This window comes from Beta vulgaris, chromosome 6 (genome assembly GCF_026745355.1).
Source record: "Beta vulgaris subsp. vulgaris cultivar EL10 chromosome 6, EL10.2, whole genome shotgun sequence".
Lineage (NCBI taxonomy): Eukaryota > Viridiplantae > Streptophyta > Magnoliopsida > Caryophyllales > Amaranthaceae > Beta > Beta vulgaris.
The window spans coordinates 65,219,753-65,234,974 of NC_079207.1; the positions used below are offsets into that span (position 1 = coordinate 65,219,753).

The 15,222-nt window shown below is 33.5% G+C and overlaps 2 protein-coding genes across 2 annotated transcripts; one reads left to right on the forward strand and one right to left on the reverse strand.

Moving 5' to 3' along the window:
* Positions 1-900: 900 nt before the first annotated feature.
* LOC104897492 (leucine-rich repeat protein 1) lies at positions 901-5,017 on the forward strand. Its single transcript, XM_010684376.3, has 7 exons — positions 901-1,134; positions 1,304-1,436; positions 2,401-2,472; positions 3,802-3,945; positions 4,228-4,299; positions 4,386-4,457; positions 4,670-5,017. Exons 1-7 carry the CDS (start codon positions 1,056-1,058, stop codon positions 4,746-4,748), a joined length of 651 nt encoding a protein of 216 aa, XP_010682678.1. The 5' UTR covers positions 901-1,055; the 3' UTR covers positions 4,749-5,017.
* Positions 5,018-6,955: 1,938 nt separating this feature from the next.
* On the reverse strand, positions 6,956-14,668 carry LOC104897494 (hypothetical protein). Its single transcript, XM_010684377.4, has 10 exons — positions 14,265-14,668; positions 12,132-12,204; positions 11,802-11,876; positions 11,200-11,261; positions 11,039-11,107; positions 10,664-10,692; positions 10,366-10,573; positions 10,001-10,261; positions 8,559-9,569; positions 6,956-7,419 (listed from the first exon to the last, which is right to left on the reverse strand). The coding sequence occupies exons 1-9, from the start codon at positions 14,367-14,369 to the stop codon at positions 8,592-8,594; spliced, it is 1,860 nt and encodes a 619-aa protein (XP_010682679.1). The 5' UTR covers positions 14,370-14,668; the 3' UTR covers positions 6,956-7,419; positions 8,559-8,591.
* Positions 14,669-15,222: the final 554 nt, after the last annotated feature.

The window sequence follows — 15,222 nt, forward strand, 5'->3', positions numbered from 1 at the left end:
ATCTTTGTTTTGAATAATGTTGTTGTATACTTCTCTTTGTTTTGATTAATGTTCTTGTATACTTCTCTTTGTTTTGATTTAATGTTCTTGTATACTTCTTTTTGTTTTGATTAATGTTCTTGTATTTTCATCTTCGTTTTGATTAATGTTCTTGTATTTTCAAATCTATAATTTCTTCTCTTCTGTATATTAGTTTTTGTTCCTTTTTTTCATTTTCATTTCGTTCTTTTTTTTGTTTGGGTTTATTTTCGTTTCGTTTCTCTTCTGTATAATTTCAGAAAATGTGAGATTATGAGTAAAAAATGTCAAAAAAAAATTTTTTTTTTTTTTTTGGTAGGAAGGGCTGCGCTTTTTAGGTAAAAGCGCAACCCTTCTAGCTATGAAGGGCTGCGCTTTTATAGTGCAGCCCTACTTAAAATGTGAAAGGCTGCTATTGAAAGGGCTGCTGTCAAAAAGCGCAGCCCTACAAGCCTTTTTCAGCGCAACCCTTCTTCATTTTTCCACTAGTGAAACCAAAAAGGAAAGTGTGTAGATTAAAAAGAAACGAAGAGAGTATAAATATAAATTGAACTTTGGTAACCCTTGTTGAACGTTAAGTTATTTGAACTTATTGTCTTCAGACTTTTTGAATTTGTCTTATTCTTCATAACTTTACGTGACTTTTCTTATTTAATTTTTTTTTTTAAATTAAGCAAAAATAAGGTGAAGAGAACCGACTCTCAAAATGCTAATAATTTTCTACAAATTCAATTTACAACGACACATAAAATAAGATAAAACCAGATAAAATTACTCCAACATAACCCTCCTTTATTAATATTAAAAATTGCACAAATCCAAAGTTTATGGGCTCTAAAAATCCATGCTTTGTTGTTGGCTCTATATAAACACATTTCTAGCAACTCATCCCCCCAATTCACACACAAAAACTCCCACTTCTGACTCAACTCAAGTACACTCTTGTCTCTTCTTTTCCTCATATCTTCTCATACAATCAGCGTGCACTTAGTCACACCTTCAAAACCTGCACTTTTCTCTCTTTTAAGCTTTTAACAATGGTGATCCATGCAATAATCTTCTTATTTCTTCTCACTTTCCCACCATTTTTATTCACTGTTGCTGCTAATTTAGAAGGTAATAACTTTATTTTTTTTTTACTAAGTGTTTAATCTAATTCAATTTAAAAGCTTCTTTCTTTATTTCTAATTTATTTCTAAACCACATGAATTCATTATTTTTATATTATGTTACATACTTACATTTATAAATTTTGTTGTTGTTTTTATGTTTTATAATGTTTTAGGGGATGCTTTATTTGCATTGAGAAGAGCAGTAATTGACCCAGGAAATGTGTTGCAGAGTTGGGATCCAACCCTTGTTGATCCTTGTACTTGGTTTCATGTTACTTGTGACCATCATAATCGAGTTACTCGCCTGTAATTTTTCTCACTTTTTTTTTTTGTCTTTCTATAATTAGTTCCCTGCATTTGTATTTTTGGACAGAAAATTATCATGAAGATTCTTTTATTTTATTTTTTTTATAGGGAAAAATCTTTTTATTTTTGGTTGAGGTTTTATTTGTTATAATTTAATCTAGTTGAAGCTTTTATTTTTGTTTTCATATTAGTTATCATCCCAAAAAAAAGGAGAGAAAATTTGGTAAGTTCTTAGAAAAAAAAAAAGGAAAACCCTTTCATTTATTTTTATTTTTGGTTGAGCTTTTATTATGTAGTATAAATTTATCTAGTTGGAATTTTAAATTTAATTTTCATATTAGTCATCATCCCAGAAAAAAGGAGAGGAAAACTTGGCAAGTTCTTAGACAAAATCCTTTAATTTTATAATAGGAAAAATCCTTTTTATTTTAGTTGAGCTTTCATGTATAACAAATTCATCTAGTTAAAGCTTTTATCTTTACTTGTACTTTTATTTTCATATTAGTCATAATCCCAGAAAAAAAGAGAGAAATTTTGGCAAGTTAGTGAAATTTTGTTTATAACTTAGTACTGGTTTATTAATTATTGCTAATATGAAATAGTTGATGATTGTTAGCTGAAATTTCGTTTAAAGAGAACTACTATAGCTTAAAAACATTGATACCCGAGACCTAGGATTGAATCCCGTCTATATTACTACACTTAGGTCTGTTCTTCACCGCTTATTTTCAGTTCAACTCTGAACAATACTTTTATTCTCACGTATCACTATTCATTTCAGTTCAGTTCAATTCAATTGTTTTATGCCGAAGAGAACAGACCCTTAGTCCCTCATTTACACCAAATATTATAAAACTCTGATAATTTGCTGAGCTTAGTAGTTTTTGTTCTTTAATCTTTTGTTGGGTAGACACTTAAAATTTGAATTTAAGTGTTAATTAGTGGATGAAATATTGAATAACAGGGATCTGGGAAACGCAAAGCTATCAGGTAAATTAGTTCCGGAGTTGGGAAAGCTTGAACGCCTTCAATACTTGTAAGTACTGCCTTAATTACCCTGTCTTAAGTCAATATATATATGGAAAAATATAGTATAGTATAGTATAGTATATTCTCAACATTTAATGTTTTCCATTTCTCTGTCTTTTATTCCCATTAATTTCATCTATAGCAGTTGAAGTTGTATTCAAGAGATAGATCTAAGAGTTCTTGTATTACCTGTCAAAAAATTTATTGCATCTGAAATGGACTTGTGCCATTTTTCTCTTGCTGCATTCAAGTTCATTTCCCTATTGTCATAAAGTAGTTTTAAGAAGAAAAAATTTATCATATGTTGTTTGAAGTTCATGTGTAAAGAGTTGAGCTATTTATTTAAGTATTCTGCAAAGAGCGCGAGGTTTGTTGAATTTACTTCCCTTTCTAAGAGCATGCAAGGTACTTCCTCCGTTTCGTTTTAAATGCAACAAAGGAATATTTTATATCTCACAAATAATACCCCTTTGTTGCATTTGAACGAAACAGAGGAAGTACAAAACTTAAGGATAGTAGTGACTAGTGTCAATATACACTGTTCTCAACCAATTATGTAACGGATGTGTCAATTTTGTTATCACCAGAGAGGACCGATACATCGATCTCTAAGAGTGGATGTACATGTACTAGTAATTTGGAGTATATGTAACAACAATTATGGAAGTATGGAACTCCCTAACCAAATAAGGGGTATTTTCGAGAAAAAAGAAACCTAATTCTCTTAGAGCTAGATTAATCCTATCTCTGAGGAGCTAGCAATTATCTTTAGTCTTAGGGCATTAGTGACTATTCATTACCTACTTGGACTTGTTAATCCTTCTATTTGTCGACATGTACATTACTTACTAGCTATAAATTGGGATTCATCAGAAAAAACTAACTACAAACTGGGTAATTAACAATCAGTTTTATGTACTTCTTCTGTTCTTATAAGTTGGTTTACTTTGACTTTTAACATTTGCAAACACACAACTTTTGTCCTTGAAGTCCATTATTCTCCGTAAGTAAAAATTGTAAAAGTTTATATTTTGATATTGAGACATTTCAAACATTATTTTACATATCAATATTTGTTTTAACATTTCAAAGTGCAACAACTAAAGATAACGGATGAAGTATGTGATCGTGGATAGCCGTACATCCTGTGTAAACTGAGATTTTAATGGACCTACACACCACCCATGCTAAGCACTGTGAATGTTGTACTGGTTTTTGATGATTTGATGGCCTTGTACTTTAAGTTGGTACTTAGAGAAGTAGCTATTAGCGAGGCATTATTGACGATGGATGATGAATTCAATTGAATGATTTATCTTGGTGCACTTTTTATCAGGGAACTCTACACAAACAACTTTGTAGGCGAAATACCAAAGGAGCTTGGTGGACTGAAGAGCCTTATGAGCTTAGATTTGTTTCACAATAATCTCACTGGTCCAATTCCTTCGTCACTCTCCAAGCTCTCCAACCTTAAGTTCCTGTAAGTAATGAAATTGTTCTTCTAGACTTCATTTTCAGCTCTCTCATCTGTATAACTGTACTGAATCAAATGCTTTGTTGAAGGCTCTATAAAATTAGAAACCGGCTAAATGAAGAACTTGTTTTCAGCATACAGAGGAGGATTTGATGTAGGCCACACTAAGCAAATTTACCAAATTGTACCACCTCTCACCTGTATGCTAGAGAACCTTTCTCCAGATAGCCGGATTAATAAATTTTATAACATGTAATTGCTGCAAATGATGGCTCACCGTGTATGCAGGCGATTGAACAACAACAATCTGACAGGACGAATTCCTAGAGAGCTTACGAAGCTTGGGAACCTTAAGATTTTGTACGTCTCTCAAATCATATCCCCCCCCCCCCTCCAAACACTCCTTGAAAGTCCCATATTCTCATAATTTTCTCTTGGCACTGCAGAAATGTGTCAAACAATAACTTGTGCGGTACCTTTCCGACTTCGGGTTCCTTCTCCAAGTTTACAGAACAGAGGTGATCACGGTTCACAATCAATTTACTTGGAAAAATCTCTACTTGGCTAAATTACTGAAGTTACAAAAATGTCTCCCACAGTCCACAGACTCATGATAAAAATTTAGCCATTTACGTTTGCTCCTTTACTTGAAGATAGCTATCCTCCATTCATGTATTTCATCTGCTGGACTGACAAATGAGTTTTTTTTTTTCGTTCTCTTGCTATGCAGTTTTGTGAACAATCCCAGGATAGAAGGACCTGAGTTGCTCGGGTTCGTGCGATATGATTCCGGAAGAGAATGTAACTGAAGTTTGAGGAGAGACCCAAGATTATTTGGCTATAAATCAATTATGTAATTGGAGTATTTCATAGTTAACATTATACTGCATCAGAAAGGGAAAACAAGCAGTAATCCTTTGGATTCACAGTCTGATAACTAGACAAAAACTCTAGTGTTGGATAAATCCTTAATTTTTTCACTTTGGTTTTGTCCCTGAAATGTAATATATCAATTAACACCCACAACTACTTATCATGAGACTGGTTTAATTCCTAAGTAATAGTATAGATTGACTGAGATTGGTTAGAAACTTAGAAGTAGTTTGTTTCCTTTCCTTTTTTTTTTTTCTGTTTTCTTGGGTGGACTGAGAGACATTTTCCATTTTCTTATTGGGGGTACATGGAAACGTTATATTCACCTGAATTATTGATTTGAAATGACTCATCCTTGATTTAACTTATGTGAACTTAATGGCCATATATCTAGCTTATAAGCATAACCTAAATTTACATCTCGTTTTCGGAGATTGGTTATACTTTCTCTTTTTCTTTTTAGATGCTACACTTTTGAAATTGCAAACTCTTAGGTAATTTTTAGAAAGGAGAAAGATACAGAGAAAGAAAAATGGGCATGTGATAGAAGAGAGAGGATTTATTTCCCTAAAAAAAAAAGTGTTGCATCTAATTTGAAACACTTTTTTAAAAAGTGTAGCATCTAAATAGAAATCGAGAAAGTATACTAAGTTGATGGTGGGCATTATGTGTGAATCAATAACTTTCACTTGGGCTTGTTCGTGTCTCTATATATGGATTACTAGTTGCCTCATCAAAATCTTAGGACCCGTTCGGTATTACTGTGATTTTTTGTTTTTTGATTTTTTTGATTTTCAAAATCATATGATATATGTTCTATAATGAATAAAAAATTAGTCAAATTTATTAGGAACATGATGATTTTGAAAACTGACAACTGAAAAGTAAAAACCACTTTTTCTGGTTTCTAGTTTTTGGTTTTTAGTTTTCAAAAAAAAATGAAAACTGAAAACAAAAAACGATAACGAACGGGGCCTTAGTAATTCTAATTAGTAACCTTGTTTATACATTATTAGTAATTCGTAGAAACTAATCTTATTTGGACTTACTTTCTTGGAGCAAGTGAAACTGTGAAAACTAAGATGCACAAGTTTGAGTAAAAAAAAGTCTTATACCATGCATATACTTTTAATGGACATTTTCATAACTAAGTCTCTATCATGAAGGACCTTCTTGGTAGAAAAAAGCTGATGTTAAAGTAGAGAAAAATGCTATCAAAAAAAAAGGTAGAGAACAATAATTAAAAATGTTTCTACTTTCCATATATGGTTTTGATATTTATAATGGAATTTGTGAGAACAATCTGTACCAATAGAAAATAAATGATAGAAAACGGGAGTATCTATATAAATATATTAAAAGACGTTCCCGAGCAAAGAATGGTGTTATGCTCTCTCTAGAGGCGTTTTACTTAATATAATTCATATACAATAAAAAAAAAATAAAAAATAGTATACTATAAGATTTGATTCTGTGACCTCAAATTCATATACTATTATACTAAAGTTTTAATCATTAGACCAAGTTGTATTTAGTGTTAAAAATTTAAAGTACAATATTAATAAAAGAAATTTTTCCTTATCCTAGACATAGCTCTGACCTAATAACTAAACTTTCTTTCCTCTCAAAATATGTACATGTAAGATGAATTTTTTTAATTGTCTCTTCCTCTCTTCCCACATCTTTTTATAAAATAGTTAACTGACTGAACAGAAGAATTACAATCGCCTCTTTTCTTATATCCCCCCCCCCCCCTCTCAATGGTCCTTATTGAGCAAAGTTGCAATACTCACCATAATTAATCTAGATTCGCTTGATTAACTTTATTTCATAAATTTCTATATATTTGGTTTTGTTTGAGTCTGTCTTTATCTATTTACAACTTTTATCATACATCCAGATATACGTCGAATATAATACAACTTCATTGCTCAGCTCATCTGTAGTGCTCCAATTGAGTGAAATAAGCAAAATGAAAAGAGCTCCACATGAGCAAAAATAATCTTGAGTGTACACGCACATTATACACTCGGATAGATAGAGAATGAACGCTCAGCTAGTGGTTTGGTTTGAACAATAGATGAATAGATGCAAAGAGAAGAGAATCGCAAAGATTAACTAGAGACAAAAGAGCCTTCACATGTGACATTGACAAAGTACTTTGATTAAGATTTAATGCAGTGATCTATTATTATGGTGAAACAACTGCTGTATTACAACTACTATATTTATCTTAATAAGCTTTTATCTCCTCTCTATTACAAAAAAATTGATATGAACAAATAAATATGATATCTAAAATTAACTGCAAAATATACAATAGGCCTAACCTCAGCAAGTACCAGAAGGCAGAACTTTCTGCACATTTTCTACCGGATGAAACCTTTATCATATATTGAAGAAGAGCAGATCATCTCCAATGGTTTTGTGCCGTTTAACCTATACTCTTGAAACAAAACTGGCCGTTTCACGTATATATCTGACTTGTGTGCAAAACTAAATATGGTCACAGAACAAGCAAAATCTGTACAGACTTGTTCTTGTGATCTTCTAGGAGCTAACTTACGAGCAGATAGATCCTACATGGGTGCAAACCACACGAAAGACCTGCAAGATTGAGTAACATATCTCTAGTTAGCAGCAAGTTTTTGTCCAATAAAACTACTGCAAGGAGGAAGCAAAAACATTGCAGAAAGCAGTACATTCTTTTGTTTCACAAAAATTAATTGGCATGCTCATGGCACAGCCCTTGTAAGGTGTGGGAGATGAGCAATGAAGATATGTGTCCCATATGGTGTCTCATCTAGTGTGCCATATAACTATAATCCTCCCACCTCACCCACTTCCATTAATGTAGACAATTTTAGATTGATGAGGTGGCAAACTCAAAAGAGAGTGGGAGTGTGGAGACAAGAGATATTGTATAGGACATTAAGGGATGGAGGGAGTATATCTCAGCGCTGAGTCATTGAGATCCCAACCCACAACTAAGGAAACCTCAATCATTTAGACTGATAAATGTTAGTGTTACTCTTTAGGCCAGAATGCCATAACTTCGGATAATGAGAATCGAACCCCTAAATATTATGGTTGGAAGGTTAATATCTGTTTTAGATCAAAAAAGCAACTTTTTTTTTCATTTTGGCAACGTAACCAAAAACCTTTATCTAGAAGTGTGTGTGTTGGGGGGGGGGGGATGGGGGATAAGAAGATTTGTACCCCAATTCAGGAGTGTGGGAGGTAAGTGGCTTGCCACACAGTCAACCCACTATCCTCGATCATAACAAGTAATTTGGCAGGCAGAAAACTAGATTTAAAAATCAATTCCATGGGGACTGCAGCATAATTTATTTGTTTTTCCCTACAAAGCACACTAAAAACTTTACAGTGCTATTGAGTTATGTAAAAGGTCAAAAAGATCTGAAAGTGTAAGACCATGCATCAAGAGACTATTATATATACAAGGATCTTAAATGAATATTTCATCCTGTACAGACTACAAATAGCAAATAATGAGTGTAAGGCTTGATAGTGTAAAGCCAAACAAATTCTGCGAGAATAACAAATATAATAACCTATTTCTGAATATGAGGCTACTCGCTTCATAATGGTCGAGTACAGGTGCAAATACTTACAGAACAGAGAAATAGCAAAACTCTTCAAGAACATCCAAGCAATGATGCTATAACAGATAACTAGTTGTTTTAAACATAAATCTCTAACACAATAATAAACGAGAAGATTACCTCTGGTAGAAGAAGCCTACAAGATGGTCCATGTCAATTTATGTTGGAAAGTCGAGTCGCAAACATCATTGGTGTCGCAGGAGGTGAGAAGTTATCTTCCGACTTCTCTGAACCAGGGGAAGTTTCCGAAGCCCTGGAAAGGGGAAATTTTGTCGCTGTCCCTGCAACGCTCAAGGGCATGGAGAAGTAACCAACCAGAGGAGGAGCTGGTAGTGGAGATGATTTCTTAGCCATGGATGATTTACTGGTAGTGGTGATCTCTGGACTTCTTGACGCCAATGGTGCAGAAAATCCAACACCGCCTGAAGGTTTGCCGGACCCATAAATTACGTGCACAGGAGGTCTAGGGAGCTCATGAAGCTCACTTATTCTTGGAGAGGTAAAAGTTGGTGAGGCAGTTGGAGATATCTTAGAGGGGGATGATGATCGATGTACGGAACTCCTCAAAATGGGTCCAGAGGAAAATGGCGGTACACCAGAAGCATTTACAGGATTTCCAGTAGAGAATAAGGTCTTAGTTAACAAAGGCTTGCTAGCTAAAGGACCAGAAAAGGATTGTAGTTTGAGTTTCTTGCTACTAGATGTGGTCTGAGGTTTCAGCAGCTGCATTGAAATACTCTCAGTCAAAGGTGGGGGCATTTTGTTATTATTGCTTTCTTTCAATACTGATTTTGAGTTCAGAATGATTGGCCCAGACAAAGTTTCAGTTCCCACAAGCTTTTCATATGTGTTTGGCTGCAGAGGGTATGAATGATATAGATTTTCAGAATGCATATTCAGGTTTGACCTGGTCTGTGTCTGTGAAACAGAAATTTGAGATCCAGCAGAGATCCTACTCACATCCCCTGGCTTAGGCAAAACATAAGAATTGATTTTTCTTGATGATGATGGTCGCAATTGTCTTATCCTTTCTGCTGGTTCAAATTTTCGCTGAGGGAACAGCGGGGCTGATTGGCTGAGGATCTTGCGATCTTTTACAAAAGAATCTTCATGGCTATTTTTCACATTTCCCTGCATATGTGCAATATCAGATGACAGCCACACTTCTCTGAAATGATCTAAACCGAACTTTAATACTAACAAAAATAATCAGACTCGGAAAGCCCAGTGACACAAAAATGGTGAAGACAATGGTAGGGACTGAGACAAAATGAATCATATCATAAGATTGTTCAAGCACTTGGATATGTCAATACCACAACATAGAACTGGAAAGCCTTTTTTAGCTGTTCAAGTCATTACGGATTTATGAGGACCCTTATGTATGCAGATCAGTTTTTTTAAAAAAATCTCCAAATCCTTCTGCGATAATCTCATGTGGGTAGTAACTCCTTGTTCCATTATTAGCAGATCTACCACAAAACTGAAATCTCACAACTGAGAAGACGAAAAAGATCATATATGGAAATTCTTTCAACCAAAAGCAAGTAAATACCACCAACCTGCAGAGTATATCTTGCAGCAGAAGCAAAACTGAGCTGCCGATCGTTACGTCGACAATCAAATCTCGATTCTTCTTCGTCTTCCGCACTAGAGGTGCCACTACTATCATCTTCATCACTGTAATCATCATCTTCAACATCTTCCGACTCATCATCTTCAAGGCTAATAAATTGGTAATCAATATGTTGCTCTTGAGTCACCGACTTCACATGTGGTTCAACTGCTTCAAGAGACTTAAGAGCCTTCCTGAAGAAAGATAGCTATTTGCCAGCAGGAAGATATATTAGCATTTAGCAGTATGAAACCATGAGAGACCAACTAAAGTGAAGAAGAACAAGAAGTTGCTCGATGATCAGAAAACAACCTGAGCAGCATGATGACGTGCTGCCTGAGTTAAAAGGCTTCTGGACTGCCCTTGTTTTAAAGACTTCAAACGAAAGACAAATAAGGTAGCTTCTTCATCAAATTCATCTTTTGCTTCCTGTAGTTGCTGCAATGAGAAAGTCTCCCCCTTCCCACTTTTAGATCTACCTTTTTCTCTATATTTTGTTCTCATATACTCATATAACTCCCTGCAAACCCAGAACACGAGCTTAAGGGCTATTTGCATAATCGGGAAAAAGTTACAAATCAAGGATTAAAAAAGCTAGAAATAATGTCACCTTTTCTCGTCACATTGATACTTCATTTCCTGCAACATAAATAAAGATATCAACTCAATGCACTCGATATAGAAGAATTGAAATGTAAATTAATTAAGGGCACCGAGGAAGTCCCTATCCTCACCTCTTACCCCCACATAAGGCCACTCAAGACACATGGAAACACTCAGGTAGTCAGAGTTATTACAAAGAAAGATTATAAACATAGAATATATTGTAATAACTCTATGTTTTTAAAAAATAAACTAGAATTACATCACTTGTTTTTATGGAAACACTCACGTAGTCAAGAGTTAATCAAACACTCAAGTAGTTTGTAAATGGAAACACGTGGATGAAAACCAAGGGATAACTAGAATTAAAAAGCGAACTAACCTCGACAGTGTGAAGCTCATTTATAAGCGACTCTGATGGAACTGTGATTGTCTGAAAAATATGATTACGCTGAAAAGTGAACAAACAAGATTAGTTAAACAAGAGAAAACCAAAGAACTATAATGCCAAATTTGCCTATGCAAAGCACTAAATGGACTTACATAGCTATCAACAAGTTTCTGAAGTTCAAACTGCACTTTACCTAGCATTAGCATTGCTTTTCCTGCAGGCGGATATTTGTAAGATAAGAACCTCATATATGTCCAAAAGGCTATTATGTCTGAAAATTCTTGGATTAATGGAAGAACTAACAACAATTGCTAAAGAAATCAAGAGATTTCATGCACTTGAAAAGGGAAATATGAACAACAAATAAAGTCGATAATGAAAACACAGGCGGAGGATGGTTTTCCTGCTGATGAAAATGTAAGATATAGTGCCTAATTGAACTCTAAAATTACAAAATAGTTGTACATTACGACATTAGGAAGGAGCAACAGATAAAGAAACAGAGGCAAAAAGGAGCAACAGACAAACATGGAAAGCATGAAAAGTGAACATCAATATCGAAGTAAGAACTGACTTTCCTTTGACAACAAGAGCTTATAAGTACTGCAGTCAGAATATACATACTAAGGCACAAAGCCAATCTGTGCGTTAACAGTCATGAGAAAAGTTGGATGACACATGACAACTAACTAGCAGATGGTATATTTGAAGATGCAAAACACATGCACAAGAGAACCAGAGTTTGAAAGCTCACCAGATTCTTCATCATCATTCAATGCAATTTTCTGAAGAAGGCAAACGCCCATCTCACGTAAAGATTCGGAGAACTCTGGGAAGGAAAAATCAACTTATTAATTCTGTCAGTCTTGCAATATTGATAAGTTGTGCTAAGTTCATTTATTTGAATACAGATTGATGCTTAAATCAAATATTCATCCAGTGTTGACCCTTATATTCAATTCTCAGACAAAAGTTATATAAAGAGTCGCAGCCGGAAAGAAATAGAAGGCTCACACTTGAAGATCAAATTTACTTATAAAAAGGTGAAGAGAGCCATAAAACAAGAGCTAGTTTGTTCACATACCATATGCACTATTTGTTGCCGCTGCAGCAGCAGAGAGCAAGCTATCATAGCAGTCCCGCATGTCTTGCATGGCCTGGATAATTCCAAACATACAACAGCCAAATGTTAGATCCAATAACTCTTCGTACTAAACAACATAGATAACCAATGAAATCATAACAAATATCCCTTTGGATGATGGATCTAAGGCGGCCGTTTGATAGGGGAAATAACATTTTTTCATAAACCAGATTGAAAATAAAATATATCAATTTAGAGCACTCTTTTCCTTTCAACTTCATTTTTATTTTTGGAAATTGGTTTTTAAAAGTTTGTTCAAAGCAGTCTCTTGTGTGAAGATAGCAAGTGTAGCTCAAAGGCCCATTTGGTAAGCAATACTAAATATCAATACTTATAATAAATTTTAGGCCCTATTTGGCAATTAGCAAAAAGCTGGTAGTTGTTGGTAGTTTATTGTATTTAGCTAGTTTAACTAGCTAATTGTTAGTCGATTGTTACTTAACTATGCAAAATGACCAATAAGGACATGGACTTAAATGATTATTGTACAGTTTTAATTGTTCATAAATGTAATATTTAAGAACTTTGGGACATAAATGTAATTTATCTCACTCAATCCCAAACCTATGATGTCAAAAAGTTGTTCCCCCAACTTTTCAAAAAGAGCTTATTGGGGCCAATCAGCTGTTTCAAATTTTTCTTTACCAAACACTCAAATTAGACAATTGACAGTTGACTAGTTAAATCCTATTATATTAATTCAAACCTTTTAATTTTTCCCAAACCTCTCTTTACCTATTGCTTAAATTTTGTAAAGAAAGTCTTATATCAATTTCCACAGTATTGCTTGTCCACCTTAAACATCTCTATTTGCCAAATTTTACCACCATTCATTACCACTTGAAAAGGTATTAATGAGTAGTAATAAAAAAATTATGCAGAAAATACATGAAAATTATGAAGAAAAACGACATGTTAGGAATAGTCATTCATTACCATGAACATTGACATTGGATTTTTTTTTGGCAATAGCACACTAAAATTTATTACTTCTGCCACCATTTATAACAATTTACAATCTATGTCGTAAAGAAAACAAACACATGACAAAGGTTGGAGTTATAATGCTTTAAGAGTGGAGAGTAGGTTCAACATCCAATATCACCTCTTAGAACAGCAACAAAAACGAAAAAAGAACCCCAATATTTTTCCCCTAACCCACTAACTTTGTTTGCTCCTACCAATTGATGTGAATGGGCCAAAAAGTCTCCTACTCTCTTCAAAGGTCATTGTTTAGTTGGAAGAAATTTCCTTTTTCAGAACTAGTTTTCACATTTTCTTCCAACAAAAATTATTAAAAAAGACGGTCTAATTTTAATATAAAAGTAGATCTAGTCACTAAATAGATTAAAATAGTCACCAAAATGAATTAACCGAGTTACCATCGCCTAATTTTAATTTAAAAGTAGGCAATCTCTTACAAGACAAATTCTTCTTCCAATTGGTTAAGGAAGGAGAACGACTGCTCTTAGGCTGAAAATTATAATCCTATACTTGGAAAAAGGTTATCCTTATTTGAAGAAGATATGCCACAAGTTCAACCCCTCTTCCCTTCCACTTAACGGACTTTCCTCCGAACCAAACACGCTTTAATCAATGGAGTCTAAAGAAGCAATCATATAAGCATCCAATCCACTTTAATTCAAAATAAGAGGCATGTAATTGCTTGGCAAAGAGGGTAAAAAACGACATGAAAATGACTGATCTTAACCAACAACTGGAAAAGAGGGGAACTTATATACTAGTAATATACTATCATCAATTAACACCATTGAAGTCAAACATTCTTCATTTATGAAATCAAAGTACATAACACTCTACAATTAACTCATAAATCATTAAAAATCCCAACATTAATGAAATAAATCCATAATATCCAAGGAATTTAATCTAAATATTCTCCCAATTGTATCACCTCCTATAATAATACCATCATTATTCATTAATTATATAATTTTCAGCCAAAAATCATGTTAGAGAATCAGAATTTAAAGCATTCCATCAACGATAATTCTAACGCTACAATAATGAAAATCATCCAATATCGAACCCAAAAATTAACGAAAAACAAACCTCAGAAGCTTTAGCAAGTTCATCCAATTGAGCAAGAGGCTGAATTTTTCTATCCTTGTTGTTGTTTTTATGATGATGAAGCAATTTCTTCAAAGACGTCTTCATTTAATTCGTTGATTGCAGAGGAGAGAGGGAGCTCAAATATGAAGAATTAATGGAGGTGAAGAATTCCAAAACAATCAATAATAAAAAAAAGAAGGTAGAAATTGAAATTGAATTGTGGTTTTGGTCACACAAAAATCGCTTATTGAAATTTTTAGGGTTTTGTTCGACTTTGTTCAACTAATGTGTTGTTGTTCTTCTTTCTTCTTTGTTCTTCGTGTTGTTCTTCGTGTGCGACTTTCTTCGGGTTTTTATTTGTTTTTGCTGTATTCGTCGTCGACGTACGAATATGGGAATCCAATATGAAATTTTTATGTGTCTATATTTATATGCAGTTATGCGGGTACATTTATGGCGCTATTGTTCTCATTCCTTTTTCTTTTTTTTCATTATCTTGATGTAATGTTAGACTATGTTTTCATTTTTTGGACGGAACTGAATTGAATTTGTGTGAAGTGAATCGATTTTCATCTTAATTTATTTAAATTTGACTAAATTGAATTGAAATGAATCTCTATTATATATGGGAAGAGGGGTAGGACACCAAAATATTAGAAATTCCATTTTAACCTCATAACATCCTTATTCTAACTACTTACTTTTTTTTTTTTGAAGGGAATTCTAACTACTTACTTTAATGAAAACATAAAAAATAAAACTACCTAATTAATTGAAAAAATAAAAAAATATTACAAAAAGAAAACCATCAACAATTCAAATATTCCTAATTTATTAGAAATAATTCATAATCAATTTAATTTTCTTCATTTCCTAAAAGAAATTAATTTTCTACGTATCTTCGCACACATCGCGTGCATATAAAAACTAGTAAAAATTATGAAAGAAAACTAACTGA

Excerpts from the sequence above, each read along its gene's own strand:
- LOC104897492 (XM_010684376.3), top strand. The coding sequence starts at position 1,056 with ATGGTGATCCATGCAATAATCTTCTTATTTCTTCTCACTTTCCCACCA. Across the intron at positions 1,437-2,400 it reads CATAATCGAGTTACTCGCCT|GGATCTGGGAAACGCAAAGC; the intron begins GTAATTTTTCTC and ends ATTGAATAACAG. Across the intron at positions 4,458-4,669 it reads TCCAAGTTTACAGAACAGAG|TTTTGTGAACAATCCCAGGA; the intron begins GTGATCACGGTT and ends CTTGCTATGCAG.
- LOC104897494 (XM_010684377.4), bottom strand. The coding sequence starts at position 14,369 with ATGAAGACGTCTTTGAAGAAATTGCTTCATCATCATAAAAACAACAAC. Across the intron at positions 11,877-12,131 it reads GGCAACAAATAGTGCATATG|AGTTCTCCGAATCTTTACGT; the intron begins GTATGTGAACAA and ends TTTCCTTCCCAG. Across the intron at positions 10,574-10,663 it reads TATCAATGTGACGAGAAAAG|GGAGTTATATGAGTATATGA; the intron begins GTGACATTATTT and ends CTGGGTTTGCAG.